Source organism: Thunnus thynnus, chromosome 4, assembly GCF_963924715.1.
Source record: "Thunnus thynnus chromosome 4, fThuThy2.1, whole genome shotgun sequence".
Taxonomy (NCBI): Eukaryota; Metazoa; Chordata; class Actinopteri; order Scombriformes; family Scombridae; genus Thunnus; species Thunnus thynnus.
In genome coordinates this window covers 7895954-7916315 of record NC_089520.1, presented here as the reverse complement: position 1 = coordinate 7916315, position 20362 = coordinate 7895954, and the positions used below count along the sequence as shown (strand labels likewise).

The following is a 20362-nucleotide window of genomic DNA, read 5'->3' as shown; positions in this document are numbered from 1 at the left end:
CTCATGAGTGTTGGACAAAGATGTTGTCAAAACTCACATGAACTGTGAAACTTTAGATAATTTACTGACTAAACAAGAAAAATAAATAAATAAAATAAAAAAATAAATAAATAAATAAAAAAAATATATATATACATAGCTTATTTTTATAACACATTTTTGTTTATTCATCAGGTGTAACATGTTGGAAAAGTGATAATAAAACGTACTGACTTTTTGACAAGAAATCTAATGATAGCATTTTCTTTGCAACCACCAATAACCATTGATCCAGTGATTTCTTTTATAACGATTTATTGATGCTTTGGTCTTGTGACAATCCACAATATTACTTCTTTATTTTTACTGCATAGAATTAAGAGCAACCAAAAGTGTGCACTAATTTTGTCTGGGACATTTTCACTTAAGTCATCTCTGAGATGTGCAAATAACCCACTTTTTAAAATTTAGTTACTGTCTATCACTGTGGTAGCCTTAATCAATCATCATCATCATCATCATCATCATCATCATCATCATCATCATGATTGTCCTGACATTTTAAGTCATATTTCATGTGTTATATATAACAAACTGACATGCTTGGCTTTATTCCTACATTCATATACAGATAGACTTAATATACATTATTTACATACATACAGTACATACACTCCTCCTTCAGGATTTCTTTGGCTGCTGTGACAAAACACTGAACAACATTTCACTTTGCAACAGCTCTGTAGTAACACCTGCTGCCACTGCAAGCATGTTTTCAGTTTTACAGAATATTATAGCAAATCTGTGAGAAAAGATTATCAGAAGTTAAAAATCTGCTCAGGATGCATTTAAAGGACCAGTGTGTAAGATCAATTGGCAGAAATTCAATATAATATTCAAAAGTATGTTTTCATTAGTGTATAATCAATCACCTGTAAATAAGAATTGTGCTTTTGTTGCCTTAGAATGAGCCCTTTACATAGGGAGCGGGTCTTCTTCTGCAGAGTCTGCCATGTTGCACTGCCAAGTTTCTACAGTAGCCCAGAACAGACAAATCACTCTAAAGAGGGCTTTTTGTGTTTTTTGCAGCCACTGTAGGCTCTATATCCTACACACTGGTCCTTTAATGTATTTAGACTATTATAGGAGGATGAGTTTGCTAAAATCACAAAACTGTATGGGCAACTGTGTAACCCGTGAATTCTGTTCATATAGAACTATCGAGAACTATCGACATGATTATAGTCGATATATAGCGGATAGCTAGTTTTTCTTTCAAGAATGTTTGTATTGTACATGTCTGCAAAACATTCACTGCCAACATTTTCAGTTACTTATTTTCAGCAATATTCCCACATAACTGACAACTATTGTAAAATCTACTTTAAAAAACTTTTGGCCACCAGATGGAGACACATCAAACAACCTGACAGATACACAGCGTCCACCATCCCACTTTATAGACGTATTAGCAGACAGTTGATAAACTTCTACATCCAGCAGACACAAAGCAAAACTGTCATCCCGGTGGAGTAATGTTTGCTTCAACCTGATGAATGTAATTCCAATATTCACTCTCTTTTTAGCTCTTTCTCCGCCAACTCCTGAGGAACATATCTGGCTCTTAAACTGCTAAATGTTGCACTTTCTTCACCAGCTACTCTCTAACTTCGTCTACTGTTACTCCATCAGAACTGAGTGCACAGCTGTTTTCTCCAGTGTTTTTCAAACGTTACAATTGATTTTAAGACATTATGTAAGTTGAGTTTAATTGTTTTTAGAAAAATGTAGAAGGCTTACATTCCTTACTCCGATAGATTTAGTTCTTGCCAAAACAGAGGTGGCCATTAAAAACTTTCATGACCAAAAGCCACAATGGACAAATGCTTGAATTTCCTTTTAAGACTTGAAAAGCTCAGCTTCATATTTATGTTACTATTTTATTTGTAAAATGCATTAGCATTACGTGGCTGTTAAATTTACATTATTTTATTGTCTTCCACTGACTTGAATCTTATTTTGAGTCTTGTGATTAGTTCACTCAGTCTCCATGTCGTAACATTTTATGTGTATTACCTGAGAATGCTGCAGGACAGAACAATGTCAGAGGTTTTCTGAAATCTTTACAATCCTAACGTAGCACATAGTAGAAGTTCATAAAGTATGCATGTATTCTGCTCTTATCAATTCAAAATGATTGGTAGAGCAGTGTTTTTTTTTAAAGGTATCCTACTGAGTTTTCTTGTAAACAAACAAATTATGTTTACATTCAGTTTTTCTCACCAGAACACACTGTGTATTTTCTTGAGGCTTAATAGATGTGTTGCATGTATTTCCTTCATCTAAAAACATTTGCATAGGTGATTTTAAAAATATTTTGAAACCTGTGATATTTCTGTGCATGTTTACATTAATTAGCAGTTCTCCTCCGCTGCCTGCCTTTTGCTGACACATTGCTACCTTTCGTGGTTCACTGAATAGCTTGAAACCATCAGCGAGATTGTATATTACGTAACAGGCATATACATGTATGATTGTGTGTACATGCTAGAACAGAACATGAAATCTGCTCTTAGTGCCAGCAGTGACCACAGACTCCAAAGGGTAACTTTAACAGCCTAATCAGCTAACAGTTGTGAAAATACTTTTACACCTTTGTACAAGGTGACAGCCTCGTACAAAGGCCAAGACTACTGGCGGCAGAGTTTGTCCAAAGACTCATCCAGTGCAAAATACATGTGAACTAATGTTAGGATGAAGTAAACTGGGATCAAACAAGCAAAGAAAAAACTCTCTAATCTGGTGTACTGTTATTACCATAGTAACATGGTGCTACTGACACAGACCACAGTGGTACTCATACTGTAGTTACATGACAAAAGGTCAAGTCCCCAGGAACAGTGTTGGGCTGTGAGGCATTTTTTGGCATAGTGGCACAGTTGGAGCTGGAGCTGTTATGTGACACCCGCTGGAACCAAAAAGATTTTTCCCCCAATACACATGAGCATCACAAACAAGTCTATTGGCATCATTAAAGGCTGCAAATCAATCAGTCTTTTTCTCTCTGGAGCATCACAGTCTGACTTCAGTTTTTTTGTATTATCACAATTTGGGCAATTAGGTCAGTTAAAAATTACAGCCTTGAAGAGCCGAAACAGTAAATAAGTAAATAAATTGGTGTGTGCGGAGTCGGCAGGAGGTTGCTCTATGGGCCCCCAAAAAAAGGAAAGCCAGAGGAAGTCTTTCATTGGAATGAATAGGGCACCATCTTGAAACACAGTATCCAATTATCTTAGTTACAACAGTCACATGGGGCCAGTGTTCCGTTCTGTTACCGTGGCAATCCGGAACAAAGTGGTTGCCATGGTTAGCGGTGGTCAGGATACAGCAGTTAATGAGTCTTGACAAGTTTGTTTAACTGTTGACGTTCTTTGACTTTGTCCTGTTCAGTGACATCATCATGGGATCAGAGGTTTGATTGGCTGCAGCGCCAGTCCGTCAGCGTGTTGTCGCAGCATCAGCATCTGAGGGTCAGCTCCTCGCCCTGCAGTGAGTCAACCTCGCCGGTGTCCATGACGACCTCTTCTTCCTCCTGTGCGCCGCTCCGCTCTTCCTCCATCACTTCTTCTTCCTCCTTTTGACAGGGAGAAGCAGAAGAAGGAAGGGAGGCGGGAACATCATTAGCACCTCTGCTAAGAGTCTCTTCATCTCCTTCTCCTCCTTCTCCTCCATCCATCTTCATCCTCAGGTCTGCCCCCGTCTCACCGTCGACATCCTGCCCTGCCTCTATTTCCACACCCGTCTCTGTCTCACTGATCGCCAGCCTCGTATCACCGTTCATCCCTGTTTCTCCATCTAACTCCGGCCCCGTCCCATCATCAACACCTGTCTCCACCTCCCTACTAGTCACTGTCTCTAGAATCAAACCCACCCCCGCCTCTTTACCCAAATCTTCATCTTTTTCTCCGCTCAGACCTACCTCTTCTTCAAAACCAAGCCCTGTCTTCATCTCCGCCCACGTACTTTTTTCAGTTTCGATCCCTGAATCTCCGCTCAAACTCAGACCCGTTTCACTAAGCGGCCCTATCTCTCCGCCCAGCCTCGTCTCCAGACACTGTCCCGTCTGTGGCGGCTGATCTCCAGTCAGTGCTGCGGCTTCCTTGGCTTGTCTGATGCAGTTGATCCATTGCTGTTTGTTGAAGGCGTCGCTGGCCTGGAAGCAGTGGGTCTGCAGCTGACCTCCAGTACGGTACGAAACCCGAAAGAAGTTCTTTGCTGTGAGAAGGAGACAGAGACGGCAGGAGATATGAGTGGTTGTTATAGTCAGACGTCTGTATCAGCTGGTTTTAAAATTGTATTTTTTTAATCTCAAGTTCTGACATTAAACTCTGTCAAACTGTATCTGTGCTTTATTTTCATCCAGAATGTGTTTACAGTTTAGTTTAGTTTGTTTTTATTTCTTTGTCAAACATCTGGCCCATCTCACATGGGATTACAAGACACTAACATTTTACAAAACATGTATCTTCCGGTAAAACAAATACAAAAGCATGTGGAAAAAGAAAAGAAGTAACTGGTAAAATATCAGATCTCAGATGGGAACACAGAGATCTTAGTAGACAATAACCCAAGACCAATTTTTCAGTCACTATATTGGCTGATAATAATTTCTTTCCAAATCACACAGAAAAAATAAACATTTTTGAGAACAATCCCTGAAATTTAATTGAAGAATTGTAAACAAGATATACTGTATATGTACTGAATGGGACATTTGAATAAAAATAAACTCAGTACTCTCTAGTTGACAAACTATGTAACAGAGAAACTGTTTCTAAACAACCTAAAACATTTCAAAACAGTATACTGACTCCGCTCATTGTTGCTGAAGGCTCCTCTGATGGATCCGCCCACTCTCATCTCTCCGTCTGATAGGTCCTCCAAGTCCAGCTGCCGGATGGGGATTGGCTGGCGGCAGAGCTGGTAGCTGACTGGCTGGTCGTTTGGTGAGAGGGACCTGGTGATGACCAGGACATCCTGGAACAGGAACACGTGGAGCTTCTGGAGAGAGAGAGAGACAGAGAGTGGACATTGATATTGTTTCTTCACTTGATGATTCCCCACTCAGCTGTTACCATTATGATCATACATTTTTTAAAATAATCAATGTAAAAATTATATTTTGTACAGCAATGATAAAACTACTTTGAGTATTAAATGAGATAAAATAAACAATCACACATTACAAACACATTCTTATAATGATTGCTATACATATATTTTATGTATATATATTTTTATTGTATTTATGGGTCTTTAAAGAATCCACCATCACATCATAATGTGTCAGAACAGTCAAGACATGACATAAAGCTAATAGAGAGGGGGAGTGTGATACAGTATTTTATAATTTATCATCTCATTTGATCTTATCTCCTCTTTTGCATTTCTCATTTATTCACACATAAACTCAATAAAATATGAGTACAGTAGAATTTTCAGTCTTAAGGTGGTGACTTGTACTTTACTTTATACTTGACTTGCAACTCATTGACCTGACTCAGACCTGTTGACAATTATTTGATTGTGAATTACTAGATTCTGTGAACATTTTGGCCAAAGCAACGTTTGGATTTTAACAACCTTCTCTAATCTTCTAATAAATGACAGTGAGCAGCTGACAGTCACAGCTGTGTAACATCAACACAAAACACAACAAGCTGTGTTTTTCTCAGGGCCTCCTCAGGATCCAAACAATAATGTGTCACCTCTGGATCCAGGAACTTTATAGACCACATGAGTTAAACAGAAAGAACAGAAGAGAGAGAGAAGAGAAATAAAAGATATACTGACGAGTCCTCTGTTGTTCTTCAGTTCTCCGTGACAGCTGAGGGTCCTGGACCGATCAATGAGTCCGTCCTTCATTCCGTCCTCCGTGTACAACAGACGATCCTTGTAGTACTGACACTCAGACTCCCCCGTCCGCCTGTTGATGTCCGCCACCACACTCTGAACCATCAACATCTGTGGAGCAGACACACACACGCAATCTGTAATCAACATTGTTGTGCATCTTTTGTACTGATGATTCAGCCAGGAGAGTTTCATATCCATCCGAGCCTTGAAGTGCAAGTCCAACAGTCAGTCACCTAAAGTCGTCTATGAGAAAACGAACTTTTACTTCCAGACAGTCAACGGTACAAATTCACATATCAAGCTGAACACGATGCAAAAGATTTGCATGGATTTATTTTGCCCCTGCAAGCAGATCACAGGTATTTTGTTGAAATGAATACAGTTTGCTCCGAATTTTTGCCGATTTAAATTGCTGATTTGACTGGTTCATTGTTACTTTTCAAGGTTATTCCTGACATTTCAGGGTTATTAACAAGTCCTCAGGGTTACTTTGAACTTTTTATAGTTGTCTCTTAATTTGCAGGGTAATGTCAGCACAGTTTAGGCCTGTGCTTGACAATTCTGATTGGTTTTAAGAAATAAACATACATCAGTATGTTTGGCAGTGGGTTGAACTAGATCTGGAGGAGAAAGGTGTACAGCATGTTGGTTTTCCTCACCGCCTCGTCCAGGTGCTGCCGATCCGGGTGGTCATTGGGCGTGTGCTTCAGGATCTCCCTGAGCAGTAGTGGGTATTTCACCAGCCGACTGCGGGGGATGTCCAGGAAGTTCCACAAGTCCAACTTCCTGCTAAAGGGCGATTGGAGGCAGCGCTGCAAGAAGTCCTGAACCCGACGATCCTGCTTCTTCTGGTCCAACAAGGATTTAGCCTTCACCTGGTTACTGCAGTATGGAGTGTAGGAGGAGAGACAGGGCAGCTGCAGGGACATAGAGACAGAGACCTGGTTAAATGTCTTTAATAGCTGAACTTGTGACTAAATAACCTATTAAGAAGTGACATCTGATTTCTGTAGACTGTAATTATACAGTCAGTATGTTGTATTATGTTTAGAAAAACACTCACTCACCCAGTCAGTCAGGATGTGTCCCACATGTTCTGTGGACCCGTCAGGTTTTCTGGCGTCACGGAGGTGACTCAGGAGGTCTGAGGAGAGACAGAAAGTTATGAAGTTATGAAACAATTTAAAGAGATCAGGACCTCAAGCAGTATGGGAACATCGAAGAAGACACAATGGCTAAAAAACACAAAACCCAACCTAAAACCCAATCCAGAGATACTGAGAGAGCTACAACAGCTGGTGCCCCTATCAGTGACGTCACAACAGCGATGAGTCACAGTATTTTCCATCAGATGCTCCCTTCCTACCTTCATGCAGGGGTATCAGTGAGTCCAGAGTACCAAAGATCTGGTTCAGCTCCTGCTCAGTCATGATTGACAGCTTCAGCATTGGGTCATGGTAGGCCTGCAGTACACACAAACACACATATGAGAAGACTCAAAAAATACCTGTACTGTAGAATAAATGTGGAAGAACAGTCAATTTAAGGAAAAAATTAAGATTTTTGTTTACCTTCTTAGCCAGCTTGAGGTCCTCCACCAAGTCTTGTTCACCCTGAGCCAACTCAAATATAGCCTGAAGGGAGAGAGAGAGAGAGTTTAAGAAAAAGACTGGGGAAGAAATCTATGAAGGATCATGTTTGGTGAATACGGCATGGTACAATGGAGAAGAGGTGTTTTAATTTTGGTGGGAACTAAAACTTGTCTCACCTCTTGTCGTTTTATCTCTTTTGGGCTCAGAGTTTGCGTTGCTCCCAGTCGGACGTCAAACGTCTCGCTCCAAAGTTTGCTGTCACGGCGCTTGGCAGCTGGGGCTGTTGCTGTGGAAACCCGTGTTGCCGTCATGGAGGAGGAAGGGTTGGAGACTGTCGCCGAGATAACACGAGTCTTCATTGTTGAGGAGGAAGGGGGGGGAGGAGCGGCTCTCTCAGTCCGACTCTCGTTGCGAAAACTGATGGTGCGCTGCAGAGAAGAGAGAAAGTTAAATCAGGTAAAAAACAGAACTGTTAATGAAATAATATCAATTTTTTTTTCAGAATATTTTCTTTTCTACTGCTAGTTGTCACAGCAACAAACTGTCTTATTTTCAGTATCTGCAGCATTAACTTAATACAAAATACAAGTGGAGTTGTCTGCAGCTCACCTGCAGCGTCTGACCAATCCTCTTCAGCGGTGCGGTCTTGACGGGCGGCAGCAGGCTGGCCAGAGACGTCACCCTGGATACAGGTTTACTGCGTTTGGTGCTGGGCTCCTGGTGGAGAGAACAAACATCTGTGATCCATGTGTGGCTTCACAAAGCACAATACGTCCGAAAAACTGCTAAACTGACTTTAACTCAGACCTGCAGGCTATAGTACTGATGATGCAAACATGATAGGTAGAAGGCAGATATGATAATAATTTGCTATTGTATATTCTGGTAATTTATTGAAGACAATTTCTGGCTTTGGCGCCCTCCAGAGGTAATATCAAAAGAGACATTGTTTGTAGACAATAATGCTTGTCACCAAAAAGTCCAAAAATTCCTCACATACAGGACAAGACTTGATTTCTTGTTCATCTTCACTTGCAGCACAACCTGCAGCCTGCAGCCACTGGCGGAGCTTAAAGGTCTGTAATCCAACTAACAATCATTGAATTCCGGCCTCATGGCAGAGGACCAGTGAGACTATCACTAAAATCAGTAGCATTCATCAACTGGGAAGCATGAATGTCTGTAGAAAACTTTGGGCCAATCTATCTGGTAGAAGTGAAAAGTCTGACCTGCAGGTGGCGCTAGAGGAAAGGTTAGGGCACTACCTATTACCTAAGACATTAAGACTTCCTCTAGTGACCATGAATGTCTGTACAAAATTCCAATCCAATGATGATGCAAATCATCACATCGAAGAAGCTCATACCAGAGTTACGTTTGGAGGTTATGCTTGATAAATTAATTATACAATGAAGTTGCAACATTAACAGATGATCAAACTGTTATTGATGACTCAATATTTTCAGCAAGGATTTGTCCACTGAGTCTGAACACTGTTGTCCAGTTTACAAGTACCTGTTTATGTGCAGACTGTTCCAGTAATTTGCGGGAAAGTTGATTTGTTGATATACTGCAAGTTAAACAATAGTGTGACTCAAAGTCTTTCCCTCTCTGGCAGACTCTCTCCCCTACACAAAGATATCAGGCCTCCATATTGTCAAGGTCTGTTTCTGTGTGTGAAAATGCCACCAGGCTGCTTGTCCTGGATATAGACTTACGATAAATCAATATGTGTGTTTGTGTGTGTGTGTAACTTCAGCTCTGCCCTGCAGCCCACAGTCAGCTGACCTACTGGAGCACAGGAACCATCAAACTCTGTTTCCATCAGCACTCAAAGTCAGGAACCAGTTGACCTAAAATAAATCAACCTCTGACAGACCCTCAATCACTCCACAGTCACAGAAAGATTTTCACCTTGAGCATCTGTTGATCCAAGTTCAAGCCTAAAATTTCAGTCATTCATTTACTGTCAGTAACGAGGAAACCAACAATTAAAGGACAGGTTCACAAATTTTCAAGTCAGTCTTAAAATAACACTCAAGTGTCCATATGAACACTGAAAGAGGTTATCCTCTCTGTAATCATTCCTCCTGTTCACAATGGCTATTAAAAAATCTCCTTCAAATGCAGTTTCAATGTAAGTGATGGGGGCCAAAATCCACAGTGTGTCCATCATTTTGTGCAAAAATGCATTTAAAAGTTTATCTGAAGCTTATATGAGGCTTCAGCAGTCTGAGTTAGTCATATCAAATGGATATCTGCTTGATTTTGCTAGTTTGGATGGCTGAAGCTTCATATTAGCTTCAGATAAACTTTTAAGTACATTTTTGCACAGAAGGAGGACTGTGGATTTTGTCCCCCATCACTTACATTGTAAGTGCATTATGAAGGGATCTTCTAATGGTCACTATGAACAGAAGGAATGATTATGTCAAGAAAAACATGTTTCAATGTTCATTTTGGCACTTGACTGTTGCTTTGAGACGGACTTGAAAAATTGTGAACCCGCCCTTCAAGGCTGGGACTTTGTAGTCTCTTAAATTGCTAAAGGAGGCCTCTACAGAGAGTTAAAATATATGTAATTAAAGTCAGCACATTCTCTCTCATTTAGCAGATGATACTGTTGTATTTATTGGAGACATCTCTGTTGTTTTAAAAGATTTTGGGGGCTAAGCGAGGATGTTAAATAATCAGTTTATTTACTTTACATCTGAGAAGTTTCCATTGGACATGTTGTAATGGGTTTCTGTGTGTGATGGAGCTTCAGTTGATTCAATCTGACAAAAATCAATTCAGTACAGTTGGTCAAGAATAGACTGGTTATCTAATTACAGCAGGTTTACTGCAGACTGACTGACTGAGAGTTTGAATCCAAAAAAAAAAGGAAAGCTAAAGCTAGGGCTGCCCCAGAATAACTTCTGCAACAACCTGCAGGCCAAACAAATGATTTAAAAATGTCCTCTTGGGCTCTGGGGAAAATATGATGGTGATTAATTGAGAAAATTATCAGCAGATGAATCAATGATGAAAATTAGTTGCAACCTGAGAATTTAGCTTTAGGAACAAAAAGTAGAACCCATTACAACATGTTATGTTATGTTTTATTGAGGTCCTGTAGCGAAAAGCAGATAATTCATTATTCAGTCAGACGTGGTGTTCATGGGGTTATTCTGCTTTAACCAATCCAACCAATCAGCTGCCAGGAGCAGTCAACTTAACGTTTAGCATGTTGATTGAAGAAACATGTTTATTTAAGCGTTGTTATTTGTCTCAGTCAACTTACAACAACCTGTACAGCTTCCCCCATCTCATCCATGCTTGTTGCCATTTTCATGGCCATTTTTCTTTCCCTAGTTTTCTGTCCATTTTTCTGCCATTCCTAACCTACAAAGCTCTGATTGGCTCCGTTGTTTTTCCAACCAGAGAAACAGCCGTCAATAAGCACAACAGGCCTACGGGAATCACCAAATCAATTCAGAGGACTATCAGGCTACATAAGAGGCATTAGACACCTGAATAGATGAGGACAGTTTAGGACTGATGGATGGAGTGAGTGAAGAGCAGAGATGAGAGGACAGTTGAAGCATGATGTTTTGCTTGTTTACTGTATCACTGTTTTTTGTACAAGTTGGAGAAAACAAACCCTGGGGACAAAATGCAGTGTTAGCATGCAGCACTGGCTGTTTTGAGGCCCTAAGCAGATACAAACCCAGGGTCTGTAGTCACAAAACAGTTAAGTGAATATATTCTGTATAAAAAAAATAAAAAGAACATTCAAAAGAACTTCCTGCTGACAGCACTGTACTGAAGACTGACTCAACAAACCAGTTTTCATAACTACAGAAAATTTCTTCAGTAGAAAATAATTCCACTTAAAACTGTTCACAGTGAGGTGATCCTCCAGTGGTCATCCAGAGTAACCAGGAGAAAGACTAAATTCCTTTCACCTCCACTGTACTGGTGTGTTGGCAGAAATCTCAGAGGTGAACATCACAGTAGATAAACTAAAACTGCTTGCATGGCTAAAAGCCAGCACGGGTGATGTGATCTGGGTGGAAATGACCCTTGAGACTTCTACAGTGTATCACCAAAGCAAACAATCATGAGGAAGTAAAGGGTCTGAGGTCACAGCACTTTACAAACTGGTAATAAAACAGAAACTGTTTTTTTTTTACTTTTAACAGCACCAAATATCACAATATCATATAAAATATCACTATGTGAGTTAAAACAACCACACATTTGGGTCTCTGTAAATTAAAGAGTACGGTCTTGACCTGCTCTATGTGAAAAGTGCCTTGAGATGACTTCTGTTGTGATATGGCGCTATATAAATAAAAATTGATTGATTGATTGATTGACATCACTGAATAGCACAGATACACTACAACACACTACATCTCTTCTGATATGTTCTTGAATTTTTAAATATTCTTATAATCCTAAACTGATTGTGGATGATACGGAAATGATACAGAATGAAAACAGAAATTAAGAGAAAGACTTGCTATGTTTTCAAAGTTTAAATAAAGTATTTACCACACAGTAGGCTGGATTAGATTCTATTAAATCAGATTACATTTCATTACATTCAAATCATATAAAATCATATTACTAGACTAAAATTGATTAGATGAAATCAAATCACATAAGATTGGATAAAATCAGACCAGGTTGAATTAGCTAAGATTAGACTGGAGTTCAACTGGATTCAATTAGTTTAGATTAGAAGAGATTCAATTAAATCAGATTAGATTGAATCAGATCATGTTAGACTAGATCAGATTAGTTTAGATCAGATAAAGTCAGATTAGAAAGTGAAAAATAGACTAAGTTTAGCGTGGACTCATGGTGTGAGATGTGTAAACAGTATAACTTAATACTACTATTAGAATTGTAGAGTATTGACATTTACATTTACTGAGAAGAGCTGAGGCACTATCTAAAACTTCACACACAGTCTAAAATAATTCCGTTTAATCAGACTTAAGGTCCAGAGAGGGTCTTTCCTCCATCTTACCTCCACCTGCTTCCCCATGTTGCTGAACTCCACAGAGCATCCAGACTTAAACTGCTGTACCAGCAGGCAGAGGGGGCTCTGCCCCACCACCATAATGCTCACCCCAAAGCCCGGTTCAGGATCTGGACCTTTCCCAGTACCAAGAGAGCATGCAGAAATACTTAAAAACTGGTAGAGAGTCCAAAAAGAGTTTGGGGCTGGTGGAGCATCCACAAGGTGTGAGGTATCAGCAGAATGTCCACAAGAGGTTTGCACTGATAAAGAGTCTGGAAATAGTCTGATATAAAGATCTAAACTCAAGTAGAGTGTCCAGAAAGAGTCTGGACACAGAAGAGCATCCAGAGAAACTGTGAAGTGTCTACAGAAAGTGTGGAGAGTTCAAGTCTAAGGTGTGTGGTACCAAGTGTCCAAAAGGGGGCTCAGTGCTGTTCAGAAATACTAGTAACAGTAGACAGTCCAGACAGAATTCAGTACAGTTAGAGTTACGTACCAGCAAAGCTTCCAGAGTTGTCTAGTACTGTAGTATCAGTATCAACAAAGTCAAAAACTGGTACCAATAGAGTTTAGCAAAAGTCTGGTTCTGAAAGATCTTCCAGAAAGAGCTTGGTACCAGCAGAGTTTTATGACAACCCGGCTCTGGTAGAGCAGAGCGTCCTGTCAGATGAAACGGACCAAGCTTGTTAACAGCAAAGTTTCCTGACAATCCGTCTCTGATAGTGTCCTGAAAACACCTGGATCCAGATCAGGCTCGGTACCGGCAGTGACTAGAAAGAGATTTCAGAAAACACGTGGTGCTGTTGGTCGGGTCCAGTGCCATCAGAGCTCAAATAAACAGGTCCAGAAAAGGTCTTATTCTGGTTTTCTGTTTTCTTCTCTCTTCTCTGTTAAATCCCTGTTAAAGTTTTCTCGCTCTCAGTGATGGTTGTTCACTCGTCCCCCTCCTGACTCTGTTTGTCTGAAAACTCACAACTTGTTAATGCTCTCTCTCTCTCTCTCTCTCTCTCTCTTCCTCTCTCTGACTCACTTACTCACTCGCCCACTCACTACTTTACTTCCTTCCTTCCTTTCGTTCTCCCTTTCTCCCTTTTCCCCTACCCTCTATTTGCTCTTTATTATGCTCACATGTCTCTATATTGTTTTCAACTATCTAACCTGTTGTGCAATACCTTTTTATTATCTTGTTTTTATCCTCTTATCTTGTTTTTATCTTGTCTGCTATTGCTGCTGGTCTCTGAGAGTTACCAAACATAACTTCGTTGTATGCCTACAATGACAAATAAGGTGTCATATCTTATTTTTTTCTTATTTTCTTATTTTTTTCTTAACTTTCTCTGTCCCGTTTTTCTTTCATCAATGATGGAGGAGGTATTCTGAGCCTTAACTTAAAAGATATGATATTCTATATTTTTCTTACTGTCAACAAACCCCATCCCCTATGTGCTGCACTGTTAACCAAAACTGTTAAAAACACATGTATGATGCACACTGTTGGTAACTCAAAAAAAATGTAAGGTGAGTTATACTGGAGTTAATACTGGAGCTACTGGTGGTGCTGGGACTTTACTGCTCAATCCAACATCAGTCAATGTCAATCTGAACTGTAATTACTAAAGATAGAAAGAGAGAGAATATAGCCTGCAGGCAGCCAAAGCTCTGTCCTGGTTTTCCAGTGGTTTAAGTCAATTACTGTATGTGTGTTTGTGTGTACATTCGTATTATTCTTGTTATGGGGACATGAATCTATTAGACAATACATGTGTTTCTATCCACTTGTTTTTATTCCTGAAAATATCGCAAAAAAGTTTTTTATCCTAGTACCCCCCCTTGTCGGAAAACTTGTGAATAATGCAAAAGGCCCTCTCTAGACACAGTGTTTGGTTGGTCTGTTCTGGGCTACCATAGAAACATGACAGTGCAACATAGCGGGCTCTGTGGAGGAGGACCTGCTCCCTTAGAGATACAAAGGGCTCATTCTAAGGTGATGAAAAATTCTTATTTTCAAGTGATAACACACGAATTAAAACACAATGTCTTCCATTTCTGCCAAGTGCAGTAGAATTTCATGGTAAGTAAGTGAGTTGTTGCAGCGTAATTTCCACGTAGTTTATGCGTCACTTCTGCAGGCCAGTAAATTGAAGAAACCATTAACCATTTACATTCTCACCACTTTCTGTATAATGTCAGCAGATCAGTCCATCCTTGAAACAAATTTCCTTAATATCCTTTTTTTAAAAAAATTGTAGCCACCATAAATAGCTAGTCACCGACAAATACAACTTCATAATCAAGAATCAAGTCACAAATTGCCCATTTTAAAAGTTCTTGCTTCCTTATTGAGGCCTGATAATAATGTCTTCACACCACTCAACAAATTAAATGTCAGTTTTTATATTTTGAGACATTAACAAAGATATTAAATTGATACAAGGTTTCTGACATGAAAACACAGCGTTTGTGTTGTGCTACTTTTACACCTTAAACAACACTCTCATGTCTTTAAAAAGCTGTCCAACCACTCCATCATGTTTTCTGGCCGACCAGGCAAAGGGCAGAGTCTTTGCAGATTAATACACTGGCACACACTTTTATATGAGTCTATACATTGTTTTTCAAGAAAATTCGGCATAGTATACGTCTAAGGTGAGGGTATGTCTCTTAAGTGACAACAACAAATTTTGTGTGTGTGTTAGTGTATTTTGGGTACTGCAGTAGACACACACACACACCCTAGATCAGCTGTTGTTAACACTGCATCTGAACATCATTCAACATTGGTCATTGTGTCATTTTTAGAGCTGTTTCCTTTGGATGCAGTGACTGGTATCAGAGTCAGAGCATCAACGTTGACCTCTGACATGACATGAAACAAAGCTAATGTTCAGCTGACAATAGCGGACCCTCTGACTCAGCTCCATTGTCTGTAAGTGGGCCAGTGGGGTCGTGGACACCCAGAGAGGAACAAAAGTCGCCTATTAATCCAAGAACAGACTTGTCTCTTCTGACTCAGGCGACCCTGTCTCATTTCATCTGTACTCTGACGCATCGGCTATATGGCCGTACATTCGGAGGCACTTTTATCAAGAAATTAATTCATCATAGTAAATGGTTATACTGTTGGTTCTGCTGGGAAAGGCTCTGCTGTTTGAGGGAACTCTCAAATAATCCGGGCAGCGATGACGATTCTGCTGAGAGAGTTAATCCCCCAAAATAAACATACATGAACATAAATCTTAGTTAAATCAACAATACCAAATACCATGTAAAGGGGAGGTTGGAGCAACAGCAAAACAGTGTTGGTGTAAGAGTAAGGATGCATGATTAATAAACAAATAAATCACTGACAATAAAATAAATATGGAAAACATATAATTTATTTGTGTATTGCTGCTAAATACACAAGCAAACACAAATAATACAGCTTTGAATGTCAGCACTAACTGGCTCAATTTCAGTCTATGATTCTATTATCAATAAATTATTTAATTTAGTGGGGTGTGATTATTCAATGAAAACATATTCTAAGGGCCAGACATCAATATTAAAATCCTTTTCCTTGTTGTAAAAGAAAAGCATATTGATGAGCTCTTTGCTTCCAAATAAATATTTCATCCTTCACAGTTGCCTCACTAATGCATGCACCGTTTTTACTGAACCAAATCAATAACTGTTAATCTACCATGTGACCCTGCAGGGCTCAGTAGATTATAATTAACATGTGAAAACGTCTGTAATTACTCTGACATCAAACAGAAGCCTCCACGGTAAAAGAGTTACAGCTCTAAATGACAGCAGGACTCCTTCAACCATTTGATTCATATTTTTTACACTTTAGAGGTGTTTGTTCTATTATTGAGTCTCTTTATAATGATTCACTACTTTATCTTATTTATGTTGCTGTTTCCTTTAATTTCCTAGGAAGGAAATGATATATTATGTAACTGTAAATTAATAGGTTCTCTTTCCAGAAAGGACTGTATACTTTGATTTTCATTTTCGATTAGTACACTTTTTATTAATTAATTGGAACGGTAACTCGGAGAAATTTTAAGTTAAAAAAAATGAAATAATATTTATTTTGGTTTAATTGTAGCAGTACCTCAGGTTCCTCAAGTAATCAACAACTTCTTATAAACTCTACACAACTAACTAAACTCTCCCCCCTATAATTAATACCACATTAGGGGTGCAACTGATGATTAAATTCGTTAGCAAATAATCTGCCAATAATTTTAAACCTGTTATAATTCTGTCGATTGACTAATGAATTAAACAACTAATACTTGCAGTGCTATACCACATTACAGAAAACACCTTCTGACATTGCTAGGAGATTTTAGACCCATAAAATAAAACTTAAGCTTTGATTTTAGTTATTTCCAGTCAAGACAAAGACAATGTTGCTCCAGAAGTGAATATGTTGATAAAAAATATAAACCACTATCATGACCTTTTCTCTTGATTGATTCCATTTAAGACTCCGGGTCGGGGGGTTTCAGTAAGAACACAATACCACTTTGTGTGAGTCACTGAAGTAAAGGGAGTAACAGTAGAGAAACAATAGAGTATAATTTATTCCAGTTCATTAACTGCCAGCACTGGTTTGTAAGAAAGTAAGACTGATGGAGTTTTTTGGGTCTATTCGTCATACTGGAGTGAACAGGGTGGACATCCTGTGTTAGACTGAGCAGAGGGGGAAACGCCCGGGAAGGAACGGGTTGCTGGTCTAAAAATACAGACATATACAAAAGGAAGGGCACAACGTGAGGACCAAGGGCCTCGAGGGTCCGAATGTACAATAATCTACAGTCAGAGCTCGAGATAAAAAAAGTACATTTACTCAAGTATAGATACTTTATACTTTTCCTACATTCAGAGGAAACAGACAGTCTTGGTGCATTCGATGTAAAAACATTTTCAAGGACGAGACATTTAACTACATGTGCACTGTTGCATTTAATCATTTTCTATGACAGAGATGAGTTATGAGAGTAAAGTTGTAATTTCTAGAAAAAAGTAATAATATTATGAGAATAATATTGTAATTTTATGATAAAGAAGTTCAAGTATTGCAAGCAAACAGTTAAGTTTTAATTTCATGAGAACTGGACTGAAGTTCTTTGCTCCCTCATCAGGACCAGAATCAATTAATGGTTTAATAAAACTAATAAACATACAATATATGTAATTTAAAAAAATCAAACATGGGTTTAGTGTTAAGTTACTCTTTAGAGCTTTATGTAAAAACTTCCTGGTTGAAATTCTGTGACAACACAACAGACAGCATCACTTCCTGAACGGCACTTCAGTCAGTCTTTTTCATTTTTATGTCATATTAAACGGTGAGGACGTACTGCCACCACAGCATCAGGAAGTATTTAAACTTGTGCGAGTAAAAGGTAACATTTCTTAGGTACAATAAAGCTTTTCAGAGATATTTCACCACTTTTTGAGACAACAGCAGAGTCTAAAACTGTGTAAACTTAAACGGGGCAACAGCAGAGAAGTTTAGAGGAGCTGAACTTACGTTGATGTCCAGACTGCAGAGACTGAGGGAGTCGGCATCTCTGCTGGCTTGCTTCCTCTTCTTCTGCAACACACAAAACACAGCAAACATTATGTTAGACAGAGAACAGATGTTTTAGATTTCAAGAAGCATTGATTAATGGAAACATATTCATTTTATCCAGTTACTCCCTTTTACAGCTCCACTAAATTATGTTTTTAATATCACACTGAATCAAATGTAATGCAACCGAATCTGTTGTAGTGATGAACCCACTAACACCAGACCTGCAGCTCTATGTAGCTTTTAGCTCATTACTTTGGTTCCAGGTTGATCAGTTTGCAACGCTCTTCTCCGTCCAGTTACACCATAGTCAATGCTCGTTGCTGGAAGTTTTTGCCCAAAATGTGCCATACAGATAACAGTAAGTAAACAAGTATTAGCAATAAAATACACTCCAGGTAAAAGAAGGATGAGAAGAGAAAGGAAAGTAGAAGAAATCTTTTTTAATTTTTATTGTTATTTTACACACATATGTATCATATATCCACATAGAAAAGGACAAAAAATAAAGTGCTACTAATAAAAATACAAAAATACAGAAGCCCTGAGAGGCAAGTGAGGAAAAAAAAATTCTGGTGGTCCATATTTCTAAGTTATGTGTTCATGGCTTAAGATCGGGTGGAAAAAAAGGGTTTTGCCAGGAAAACCTTTCTAAGTTCCTTAATTTTTTTTTCCATCTTTGAAACAGGTGGGAAAAAAGTTTTGGCAGGTGAATTTTTTTTTGTTAGGATAATTTTTGAAATTGTTTGTTGTTGTAATTCTCATTCCAGCCACAAGAGGCTCATGTTCTAAATAGGACTAAAAACATTCATGTTTTCTTCCAAGTGACAAAAGAAAGACATGACTGTAATGTTACATAACTTAATAACACACAATATGTGTTCCTTGTGTTTAGAGTGCATGGAGAAATTAAAACTCGCCTGGAAGAAAACATGAATGATCCTGACAAAAAAAAATTTCACCTGCCAAAACTTTTTATTTTCACGTTTTCACAGGTGGAAAAAAAGTAACTTTTAAAAAGGATCGAGGCAAAACTTTTTTTTCCACCTGTTTCAAAGATGGAAAAACATTAAGGAACTTTGAAAGATTACCCTGGCAAAACCTTTTTTTCACTTGTTATTAAGTCATAAACACATGACAGAAAACAAGTTAGATCCTACTTAGAAAATGGATTACCAGAATTTGTTTTTCCTCACTTGCCTCTCAGGGCTTCTGTCCAAAACACATAAACAAACATACAAAAAATATATAAATAAATAAAAGCCTGTAGAGAAATGACAGGAAAACAGGGAGGGAGAGACACAACAAAGTTCCCCAGCCAGACTCTGGAGCTGGGGATAGAAGATTTTTGCACAACAACAGTGATAGTTTACGATCTTATTTCATGTTCTGACCATTAACTTTAGACGAATGTGGAGTAAAAGTAGAAAGACTTAAATGGACCAAATAGAAATGGGCTACATAAGTAAAGTACGGGAACCTGACAACTGTTTTTAAGAGCTTGAGTAAATATACTTTGGTAAATATACAGTGGTTGCCAACACGAGGGTCACAAGATAAATCTGGGGGTTAACAAGATCATAAACCAGACATGAAAGTAGACCAAAATATTGATGCTACATAAAATTGTGTTGATGTTTTTTTTTCAACTTTCCTCTAATCTTTGCTTTTGTCCCTGTGAATTACTGCATTATTTTATATTCTGGCCTTAAAACAAGGGGAAAAAAATGCTCTTTGATTGAACTGATAATATCTCATTTCTAGAGAAGTTGAGTCTTTTTGAATGGGAGTCAGTTGGAGCCATTAGCAGCCACTGGCTTCGGCCTCAGACTGTGGTAGTTGTCGCTTGGGAACAAATGGTCCAAGAAGTACTTGTACAAAAGGTCAGGAGTGAAGATCTTAGTTAATGTCAGTGTTTCCTTGAGTATCTGTGCTGCTCCTGTTTCCAAAGTGATGCTACTCTTGTTCAGATGCTACGATTAGTATGAAAGTACTATGAACACTATGATCATGATGATCTTTTGCTTTTCTTTTGTGACATTTCTATACGAGTAAATGGTAACATATTTATCACTGATTCTGTTTAAGCCAGGTAACCTCTGTGGTAACTACGGCAACCATATCTGGTAGGAAGCTGTGCAGGTGCAGTTGTGTGACAATGAGCAAAACAGTTCCTGTACGCTGCCATGACAACAAAAACAGGAAGAAATCACAAACATCTGATCAGCCAGGTCACTGAGGACAAACAGCTGTATGTTAAAGAGGAGAGAAGAGGAGAGGAGAGGAGAG

At 38.8% G+C, this 20362-nt stretch overlaps 1 protein-coding gene across 3 annotated transcripts in view; it reads right to left on the bottom strand.

Moving 5' to 3' along the window:
* Positions 1-277: 277 nt before the first annotated feature.
* Positions 278-20362, bottom strand: part of arhgef3 (Rho guanine nucleotide exchange factor (GEF) 3) — a 34286-nt gene continuing 14201 nt past the window's right edge. For 2 of the 3 annotated variants that reach the window (XM_067586378.1, XM_067586379.1), the window contains 10 exons: positions 18032-18094; positions 8097-8204; positions 7664-7915; positions 7467-7529; positions 7262-7358; positions 6963-7039; positions 6555-6812; positions 5833-6003; positions 4851-5040; positions 278-4254 (listed from right to left, as the gene is read on the bottom strand). In XM_067586378.1, coding sequence (XP_067442479.1) covers positions 3497-4254; positions 4851-5040; positions 5833-6003; positions 6555-6812; positions 6963-7039; positions 7262-7358; positions 7467-7529; positions 7664-7915; positions 8097-8204; positions 18032-18094 — 2037 coding nt within the window. In that variant the 3' untranslated portion in view covers positions 278-3496. Of the gene's footprint in view, positions 4255-4850; positions 5041-5832; positions 6004-6554; positions 6813-6962; positions 7040-7261; positions 7359-7466; positions 7530-7663; positions 7916-8096; positions 8205-12507; positions 13565-18031; positions 18095-20362 lie in introns of those variants that run through there. The other variant, XM_067586380.1, reaches the window with a different exon arrangement.